The 9,992-nt window shown below is 49.4% G+C and overlaps 5 protein-coding genes across 5 annotated transcripts in view; 3 read left to right on the top strand and 2 right to left on the bottom strand.

Annotated features, from left to right (window-relative positions):
- Positions 1-1,747: 1,747 nt before the first annotated feature.
- Positions 1,748-2,928, bottom strand: CNBG0570 (hypothetical protein; the record flags this gene model as incomplete). The annotated part of the gene is made up of 5 exons (XM_769468.1): positions 1,748-1,848; positions 1,984-2,028; positions 2,113-2,405; positions 2,602-2,838; positions 2,888-2,928. 5 exons carry the CDS (start codon positions 2,926-2,928, stop codon positions 1,748-1,750), a joined length of 717 nt encoding a protein of 238 aa, XP_774561.1.
- Positions 2,929-3,190: 262 nt separating this feature from the next.
- Positions 3,191-4,758, top strand: CNBG0560 (hypothetical protein; the record flags this gene model as incomplete). The annotated part of the gene is made up of 7 exons (XM_769467.1): positions 3,191-3,858; positions 3,931-4,039; positions 4,097-4,103; positions 4,159-4,229; positions 4,300-4,538; positions 4,624-4,672; positions 4,729-4,758. The coding sequence occupies 7 exons, from the start codon at positions 3,191-3,193 to the stop codon at positions 4,756-4,758; spliced, it is 1,173 nt and encodes a 390-aa protein (XP_774560.1).
- A 554-nt stretch (positions 4,759-5,312) lies between these two features.
- Positions 5,313-6,806, bottom strand: CNBG0550 (hypothetical protein; the record flags this gene model as incomplete). The annotated part of the gene is made up of 3 exons (XM_769466.1): positions 5,313-6,122; positions 6,184-6,348; positions 6,408-6,806. The coding sequence occupies 3 exons, from the start codon at positions 6,804-6,806 to the stop codon at positions 5,313-5,315; spliced, it is 1,374 nt and encodes a 457-aa protein (XP_774559.1).
- A 332-nt stretch (positions 6,807-7,138) lies between these two features.
- On the top strand, positions 7,139-8,401 carry CNBG0540 (hypothetical protein; the record flags this gene model as incomplete). Its single annotated transcript, XM_769465.1, has 5 exons — positions 7,139-7,458; positions 7,510-7,601; positions 7,674-7,966; positions 8,024-8,116; positions 8,177-8,401. The coding sequence occupies 5 exons, from the start codon at positions 7,139-7,141 to the stop codon at positions 8,399-8,401; spliced, it is 1,023 nt and encodes a 340-aa protein (XP_774558.1).
- An 848-nt stretch (positions 8,402-9,249) lies between these two features.
- Positions 9,250-9,992, top strand: part of CNBG0530 (hypothetical protein) — a gene marked incomplete at both ends in the record, with an annotated part of 2,196 nt that continues 1,453 nt past the window's right edge. The window contains 2 exons of the mRNA XM_769464.1: positions 9,250-9,923; positions 9,975-9,992. The exon at positions 9,975-9,992 is cut by the window's right edge and continues 666 nt beyond it. Of these exons, the coding sequence (XP_774557.1) occupies positions 9,250-9,923; positions 9,975-9,992 (692 nt within the window). The remainder of the gene's footprint in view (positions 9,924-9,974) is intronic.

Here is a 9,992-nt window from a genome sequence, read left to right as displayed (position 1 = left end):
ATGAATGAATAAATATATGTATGCCATTAGAAAATAGTTGTATTGCATCATTAGGAATAGTCGACATAATTGACATCCATGCATTAGAACATAATTGTATTGAAAGATGCATGCATGAATCCACTCAAAAAGTGATGATGTAATGAGATACCATGATTTTCATGCACAACTCCAAGTCAAAGTGAGCTTTCAGCTTAGGGGATTGTCGAAAACAGCATGAACTCGTAGGGGATGGGCATTAGGGTTGAACAAATAGGGGATCCAGTGTCAAACAAATAGGGGATCCCGCGTCGAACAAATAGGGGATTCGGCGTCGAACAAATAGGGGCTCCAGCGTCGAACAAATAGGGGATCCAGCAGCAGTAGATTATGTAAGCGTGATCTCACCCAATGTGGCAGTACTCATTTCGCTGGCCTGAGGGGATATTCACTGAGCGATCGCTTGTATCCGTTATGCATGCATACAAATAAACATCACCAGTCGATAGAGCACCCTTGGTTTGCCCTAGACGGATAGTCAGTAGACCCTTAGGCATTGGAAAGTGATGCAGTTAGCATTGACAGAACATATATGGATGGCCCAAAAAAAACCAAAAAAAGTCGCCCACCAAAAAAAGGTTCCGTCCTCACCATACGACCCAATCTGACCCCTCCCTCTTTCGAGAGGCCGTGTGTATGCATCCACTAATGACTTTTTCGAGCTGAGGGTACCATTCGAAGCAGCAGATCGAACGCTTTCGCCCCCTACCCCGCCGTACAACGAAGAATTGCGATGTCATACCAGGGAAATCGATTGGTGACACAGGTAAAAATTTCGGCGATTTTCCCTGAATTTTGTATGGGGACCTTTTTCCCTGGCGCGCCAGGAAGGAGTTCCTTATGTTAGGTTCCAGCGCTCTGGCCTTCACTGACTACGACCTGAAGGTTTACTCCCTCGGGGACCGAGACGCGAGAAGCACCGTCACACCCTGCGCCCCCAACGGCAAGCTGGCCGACTTCTGCTTGGACCGGTGCGTGAACTGGCTCGACAAGGTGGGTCAGGTCGTCTCGAAGAACGCTCCGAAAGTCACTGGTGGGGTCTTTAAACCGATCATCCTTTCCACTGGTGGCCTGATGAGCAGGAGCACAGCAGACGAATGGAAGGAGTGGAGGGAGGCGATGCCGGTGGGGGGGTTCGAGAAAATGGAGAAACGGATTGGTGTCGAGCTAGTAAAGGCAAGGGCGAGGACGCTGGTCTTATGAGGAAGAGGAGGTTGGATTATTTTTTCTTTTCTTTAAAAAGTTGTTTATTTAAGTAGTTTCTTTAATTCGGGTAACACACACGACAACCCAATAAATTAAACAACAAAAAATGCAACCTCTATAACCTCTATAACCCCTTCATCCGCCGCCGCTCGCTCCGAGCACCGATTTAATATCTTGTGTGTTGAACCACGGGTATGAAATTTATGTCCTCCGCCATCCAAATCTATATCCCCAGTCCCATCCAGTCTCTTGTCGTCTTGTTCCACGCCCTTTTTACAGCAATAAAATGTCCCCTTTTCCCCCTTCCATCCATCCACTCCTGAAAAAAAATCAATTCATTCCTCAACCTTAAGCACCCTCCGCAGCCTTATTCCAAGGCCCGGCATCACTCAAGTTACACCCCCCAGGACACTTACACGTGCCCCCCAACTCGACTGGCAAGTTCTCCGCAGAAATGTACTCTTGCAACTCGGCCTTGTAGGATTTACCGAGGATATGGATTTTACGAACGGTAGCTTCGTCCAGCCAGGGTTTGATGAGGGACCAGACGGTGGAAAAGAGGTAAGGGGCGTTGATGATGAACATGTGGCCCATTGTCTCGGGCTATAGAATGGAAGTAAAGAGTTAGTTAAAAAGACGAGTCAGTCAAGTGGGGGCGGGTGGGGCAAAAGGGGTGGGGCGGCGTACGTCTAAAAAGGGTTAGTTGAGGTTGTTCGAATTCGATAGGAGCGAGCTTACAGTTGTTTTGGCCAATGGTAGAGGCTGCAGAAACATAGTCCTTGACTGTTTACCCACGACGAGAATCATGATCAGCACAAACATCTTTGCATACGCGCAGACGCGTCGGAAGGAAAAACAAAGACTTACCCTTGTAGAAGCTAGAGATACCAGCATTGTACAAGTCCAAAATAGTACAACTAGTCTCTACAAGGTGTCCAATCTCCTCGGAACAGGCAGGGCATCGGTCCCTGAGGAACTTTTCATACTCTGAAACAAGTCGCTTGAGCTGTCTCTCCTGGGTGGTGAGCGCGTAGAGCTTGGGGATGTCGAGCTTGCCGAGCTGCTCGATGTAGACGGGACGACCCTCCCTGTCGGACTTGTGGTAGTACTGCGGGTAGTATTGCGCGACTTTTTCGTATTCGGGATAGTCAAAGCCGTTGCTAATTCGAGCATCAGGGAGTCAGTGGGGATAAAAGTCTAGATAAGGGGGTCCATGCGAAGCGCATCCATCCTGTAAAATTGTCTCCATCCAAGCATACCCAGCATGGTCTCTTCCGCCCCACCACTCCCCGCTCCTCCTCTTCTCGCAAATTTGCAAACCATTGGGAACAGGGAAAAGAAAAGAAGACGACTCACGCAGCAATGTCGTCCGCGCCAAACTCTTTCCTCCACTTTTCATTCGCCTCCCACATGATCTTGGCCTTGGGGATATCAAACTTGCGCGCCCTCAAGAATCTCAAGAGAGTCTGGTCATCGAAACGGTCATAGCCGATACGCTGCACGAAGGCTTCCTTGTCGGCGTCGGCGGGGATGAGGCCAGAGGAGAGAAGCTCTGTTCGGAAGGCTTCGAGGGTGGATTGCTGGGCCTCTGAGCTGCGTGTGATTGTCAGCATGAGTGCGATATAAAAGTGTGCGCGCTTACAGGTGTCCCGGGTGTCCTGAGAGGAAGTCTGTAGTGGCCATTGTAGATATACCTTGGAATAAAATATAGAGTAGTAAAGAGATGCGTGGAATGAACAATATGACGCGCAGCGCAAAAATCGCACCAACTAGAGTGTTACGTAACGCCATCACACCGCCGCGATACAACGCGACAAATAAACATTCGGATCCACGCATTTCGTTCGTTTGTACGGATTATTGCACGCTATACACTTGCACCATGGCTGACTATCTCGGACGCCCCTCAGACGGAGACTCTCCATTCGCAATAGGCAACAGGGCGATGCGGGACACTTCCTCTCCACAGCCACCACAACAGCGCAACCCCGCCCCGAGGAACCAGTATCCCCAGCCACCCCAGCAGCAGGCGCAGGCGTACGGCGCCCCAGTAGGTGTTCCAGTGAGGGGATATGCTGCTTCTCCGGGATCCGGCGGTAGAAGCGGTATGACATCTCCAGGGTCAGGGCCCAGGAGTGGGATGGTATCGCCCATTCAGGGGTCTTTCCCCCTTCAAGCACCACCACTACAACAACAGCAGGGACAAGGGTCATACCAGCAACCTCAGAGACAATACTCTAGCCCTCCTCAACAGCAACAAGCGTTCCAACCGCAACAGTATCAACCTCGTCCTCAGTATGCGCAACCCCAACAAGTCCGTTCACTGGGTTACGGTGGTGCTCCGTCGCCGATCTCTCCGGGCACGGCATCGAGTCATCACGGGTACCCTCCGAATCCATCTTCAGAGAGCGGTTACGCACCTATGCAGCAGCAACAACAACAACAGAACTACGGACAAGCATCTCAGCAACACCCTCATTATGCGACATCAACTCAGGGAAGACAAAGCCAACAAGCCCAACAAGGCCAGTGGGGTCCGCAACAGCATGTACAGACTATGTCCAGTACGCCGACTGCGCCTAGTGCGGCTGATAATGCCGAGTTGAGGGATATGTAAGTTTATTCCACCACTTTTCTATAAAAAGGAAAAGGTGAAGCGATGGAAGACTGACGGAAATGCGGTAGGTTTGTTGCATTCGATAGTTCTAGAAGTGGGCATCTTAGTGCTTTTGATCTTCAAAAGTTGTTGGCAAAGGACGCTACCATGGATGCGAGAGAGGATAGCGTCAAGATGGCAAGTCGTCTCTTCCCCCTTCTCAAGTCTACCAATGGACTGACTCGTTCGCTGTAGCTGATGAGTGAGGCCTACCGTAACGTTCCATCATCTGCAAAACACTAACATGGGCCAAACAGACATCTTTGACACTGATCGAAGCGGGAGTATCAATTTCCAAGAATTCGAGGGTCTTTACCGATACATCCAAGTTTGTTGCTCTCCTCTTTCCCCCCTTCTTTCTACATCCCCACTAACCCAACCCCCACTTCTTCAAACAGGACTGGCACGGAATCTTCCACCGCTTCGACCGCGATTCTTCCGGCCTCATCGACCGCACCGAACTCCATTCCGCTCTTATGGGCTTTGGATTCTCCCTCCCTCCCGAGATGATTCGGAAAATCGAAAAACGATTCACCCCGCCCCCTGTACCGGGGAAAGATGCGCCCAAAGGAATCAGTTTTGATAGGTTTTTGATGGCTTGTGTGACTGTCAAACATTATACGGAAGGTTTCAGGAGGTGAGTCTTTTCTTTCTCTTTGTGTATACAGAAGGGGTGGTTCGGTACGTGGGAGTGCTAGGTACTGATGAAGGCTGTTTAAAAGGGTCGATGAACGTAAAGAAGGCAAAGTGACATTTAGCTATGAGAGTTTTGTACGTCCCCACCCGCCGTTCTTGGTTACCATTTCTCGCTAATCAGTCTACACCAGATGGAAATGGTCCTCGACGCTCCGGCGTGAATATCTCATCCGCACTTCCTTCCCCAACTCAACTCGACTTTTCTCTAGCTCGACTCAACTCACCCCAGCTCATTTTCTTTTATCCTGCAAGAAGGTCACCTCGATGCCCCAATCCTCAAACCACAAACCCCCCAAATCCCAACGCCTCGATATCAGCACTTTGCTCTTGTCACAATGTTGATGTCTAAACAAGTTTGGACAATAAATCCAGAAATTTGTACCATCCACTTGCCAAGTTGTAGCTGTAGCCAATCATCTCTCGCTCCTCTCTTTCACATACAAATGCCCACTCAATACAGTCTGTTCAAAATCAAATAACAGTGAAATTGCTGTTTGCATGGACAGAACAGGACAGCACATTTGGGATAACCATTCTTATGATAGATACCCTGTCATGAATACCCGTATCACAGTCAGTCTGTACTTGCTGAACGGTCGCACAAAGAGAAATTTTTTGACGTGAAGCGTAGATATATACGTACATACAATGTTCTTTTTCTGTTTAATCTACATTTCACTCCCTCTACGTGCAGTCTCCGCGTGAGCAATCCCGATTACGCATCGATCAAACCTTTTGCCAAGATCGCCTCTGCAATCCCTTCCACTCTCAAACTCGTGCCTCTAATCCTTTCATCCCACCTTACACCCCATCCTACCTTCTCCACCTCCTTCTCCTCCTTTTCCACCCCTAACCCGCCCGCCGTGCCCTGGGCGTCTGCGTCGGTATCAAGCTGCGGACGGGATTCAAAAAAGATGAGTTGGGAAGGCTGGTCAATCCATGCGCGAAGACGGGATTGCTCAATCATACGCTGAGCGATCGTCTCGGCTGAAGACGGAGAGAGGTTGAGGATCGCACCGAGGGCGGAGAAGGAGATGTTGTCGTATACTTTGGCACATGCACCAACGTTGTGTTCCCGTACAGCTCTTTCCAAGACTGTCCCACCGCCTTCTACGACCGCTCGCTGATGTGGTGCTAATGCCCCCTCAAACTCTTTCATCTCCTCCGGTTTCACGATATACTCCAGAAGCATCTTCTTCAACATTGTGCCCAACCCGGCGGGCAGCTCGGTGTGTACCCGGTCATCACGGTTGAGCGTAGCGAGGATCCGAGAGCGGTGGGGGCCAGAAGGGGCGAGGATAGAGGTGGTGACAGCGGCGGAGAGGATAATGAGTCGGTCGGAAGGATCGATGGAAGGGTCGTGCGAGACTTCGTGGTAAGTGACAGACGCTTTGGCGAATTCGTTGGCGAAATCGTATAGTTTAGCTTGAGAGAGACGCATGGATAGGCGGGTCTCCTTGTCTGTTGGGCGGGGTAAGAGGGAAGCGCGGGTAAAGTATGTTTGGGCTTGGCCCCATTCGCCGCACTGAGTTAGGTGTTGAGGTGTGAGTTGAAAGCCCAGCGATAGAATGGACGAGGAAGCTTACTTCGAGGAAGAGGCGGACGATTTGCATGTACACATTGAGCTTCTCATCGTCGGATACAACTCTTGAACCACCCTCTAGTTGCATCGGCATCAGTGCTCGAGCAGCACCTTCCCAGTCTTCTTCAAGCATGAGGAGGTGCGAGTGTAGATGTCGCAGGACAGTTATCTATGCCACGGTTATGTCAGCCCGTGGACGTGGACTGCTCGCCCAGCCATGATACTCACCTGCTCATCGCACCACCCACTAGAGCCAGCAGCCAGCACGCCTTCAACAACATCCCTCCTCACCTCTTCGCCCTTCTCCCCACCAAATGCCGCTTTCCCAAGCGCTGCCCACTCTGCTTCGTCAGCTTGCCCCTCTTCATCCAGGGGGACCTTGGCAGTCCCCTTTTGCACCACTGTTGTCCCTGCGAGAAGGGCGACAAGGTATGCGCCGAGGATACGACGACCGACGATGATGATGACGGTGTTAGACGTCGTAAAATGCGTGCCGAAAGCGATAAGCGGGGATGCGGATGTGAGTGGTGGTTGCAGGAGGGATTGGAGGAGAGAGAGGTATGCTTGAGAGCGCAATTTTTGGTTTTGTTGAGAAGAGGCTTCGTGGAGGGCTGCTGTAATGTCCATCGTATGCCTTCTTGAGAACTGTGTCTAGGTGTTAAAGTCAAGATGGAGATGGATCATTCGATCGTTTATATTCGTCATTCGTCACCGACTTGCTGTCGTCGGTATAGCGAGGCTAAGTTCTAATTTGCCAAGACAAATATGCATGTCTGATCATGGGCGGCAGAAAGCCTGACTACATGCATAATTCACAGGCTTTATTAAGCTCAGCATGCTTCCAAAAAAGACCAGTCCTGGGGGACTTGACAGAGTAGACATTTCGCGAAATATTATTTGTCTTGGTTATTCGGTGATCGAGTTGATTTTTCCTCAACTTCGAGCAGTCTCCCAAAACAATGACTTCAAACATCTCAGCACAGCCAAGTCTCTTTGGCGACCCATCCATCGACCATGCACTAGCAGGCCTCGGCGCAGGCACTGTTGCAACCCTCGTCATGCACCCTCTCGACCTCGTCAAAGTTCGCTTTCAACTAGCGGACAGCAAACCCCATCCCAACTCCCATCTCCCTCTTCACAAGACAAAACCCAGGCTAGGTACTGGCGTTTATATGGCATTGAAGGATGCGGTCATGATTGATGGCTGGAAAGGATTATACAGAGGTTTGGTGCCCAATTTGGTCGGAGGGGCTAGTAGTTGGGGATTGTACTTTCTCTTGCAAGTGCTCATCTCTTCAACTGATGAAGTTCAGTAGCTGACAGAAATGAGCAGTTATAACATGATAAAAAAGCAGATGCAGGGAGGAGATCCAAGCTATAGAACATCAAGTGGCCAACATCTCTTAGCAGCCGCAGAAGCTAGTACGTCGCTTGCCTTCTTTCCATGCTTTCTGTAATTATCAGCCGTCAGCGGACTAACAGCTTGTAAAACAGGCGCTATCACAGCAATGCTCACCAACCCTATTTGGGTCGTCAAAACCCGCGTTTTTGGGACTGCCAAAAACGACGCGGTCGCTTACCGCGGTTTATGGGACGGCCTCCGTTCTATATCCCGCACGGAAGGTATTCGTGGTCTATACAAAGGCTCATTGTTGGCCCTCATCGGTGTGTCGAATGGGTCCATCCAGTTTGCCACGTATGAGGAGATCAAAAGGCGGCGGACAGAGGTGAAGAGACGGAAATATCTGCGAGAAGGGAAAGAATGGAGGGTGGAAGATGAAAAACTAGTAAGTCTTTCGCAATGTTTGGGATTGGATTTAGATCACTGGCTGATGGAAGTTTAGTCAAATATAGAATACATTTTAGCATCAGGATCTTCAAAACTTGTAGCAATAGCATTGACATACCCTTATCAAGTCATCCGAGCTAGAATACAAGTCCGTCTTTTACCTTCTTTTTTCTTCCCGTATCGGGCACTAACCTTCCGGCTCATGTAGAATTTCACTCCTACACCAGCCATCTCCAAATTAACGATCCCCTCAGTCGTCTCGTCAGTGTGGCGCAATGAAGGCGCACTCGCAATGTATAAAGGGTTGGGTACGAATGCTCTCAGGATCTTACCGGGGACGTGTACGACTTTCGTGGTTTATGAGAATTTGGTATGGGCGTTCAGGACGCTGGCTATGAAAGGGAAGGGGAAGGATGAGGGACCTTTGGCGTAATCTTAAAGAAGGAGTAAGGAAGTAAGGAGACATTAGAGAGTAGAGAAGTAGAAGTAGAAGCAGGTTGGTTTCACATCTGTATTGCATATATCAAATTCACAGTTCTTATTACCCACATACTCCCATATACATCTGGCATATTATCCTATATCAACGAAATTCGGTCAATAGTCAACAGGCTGGGCGGCAAAGCAGGGAGGCGGTTTCGATTGCATTATCAACCCTCCAGGCAGGAGAACGAAAGCCTTGATGGGGAGGCAGACGTGCGCACGTTTTCGTAGTATGTACAATTATCTCCTGTAGTATGATCCATCATTCTTCTTTCTTTCTGTACTTCTCTTCATTATTTCTCGAAGCATCAAGGTATCTCACTTGAGGCAGTTTCTCAAGGTAGGGAGAACTGTTGAGCGACTGTTAAAGGTTTTTTTTCTGTCAATCCACCTGCTTGACCAAGACCAACCTCTCCACAACAGCGCAGACGACCTAAGAAGCAAAGACGCGTCGCGCCAAAATTAAATAGCAAAGTTGCTTTTTTGGTAAGAACGACATGTCCCACTATGTCGCCACGGAGTTATACAGGTGCACCCTGAGGAACTTGGTGCATACCAAAGCCATAATGGCTCTGCCAGCTGCTCAGTATTGTCAGCGATTTAAGGAGGAGGACCCAATTTCAACAGACGGAAAAAGTAAGACGATAAATAAATAGTACGAGTAGGTGGCAAACTATCAGTGGCGATGTCCGTTTCCAGGCACGCTACGACGTGAACGATTGATGTCCGTAACGCAGACAATCGACAGTGATTGTACTTGTGTTGCTTTTGTTCTTCTTTTCCATCTGGCTCGGGAATATGCCTATTCAATTGACCAACCTCTACTCTATCATCATCGCTATCCATTCTCCAGCTTCTGAAACTAAACAGCAAGAACAGCAACGGTCACAAGGTGCAGATTGGCGACTCGGCGACATCACCGTAGATTGGGTAGACTTTATAAGAGAAAAGAGTGTCGAGAAACGAGATATGACAAGGAACCAACATTCCTCTTTACAAGAATCAAAGAACAGATTAAGTCCTCAGGGTAGATATGTTCCTGGGTCTTCAACGGCGGTATCCAACACCAAACCAAAGAGGTCTCGTTCTGAAACTCCTACCCAACGTAAAACATCAAAGGATGATCCCGACTCTTCGTCTCTCCAACCTCTCCTTGCACACTTCCCATCACCTGCTCCTCTGTCATCCTCTTATGCGCAAGGAATCTCCTCCTTAGGCACTGGTGTCGTTCATCTGTTCCGGCACTCTCCGCCACCGTCGCTCATAGCCGATATTGATAATCATCCGTTTGGCTCTTCTTCAAGATCGGCAGGCGAAGCAAGCAGTAAGGAAGGATGGAGTGGAGAGAACGCAGAGGGAGAAGATGGCAGTCTGATTGCGATACTGGCGGTGCCTGCTTGGATGAGGCCGGCGGATTTCCTAGAGTTTATCGGGGGTTGGGGGACGTGTCTGGAAGGTGTGAGGATGATACGGTGCGCCATTTGCTTGTATAACTCGCCAGACATGCTGATGAACGATTAAAGTGAAGCTACGACTCCTAA

The sequence above is a fragment of the Cryptococcus neoformans genome, chromosome 7, assembly GCF_000149385.1.
Source record: "Cryptococcus neoformans var. neoformans B-3501A chromosome 7, whole genome shotgun sequence".
Taxonomy (NCBI): domain Eukaryota; kingdom Fungi; phylum Basidiomycota; class Tremellomycetes; order Tremellales; family Cryptococcaceae; genus Cryptococcus; species Cryptococcus deneoformans.
Note: the sequence above shows the minus strand (reverse complement) of the source record. Positions and strands in the feature narration are given on the sequence as shown.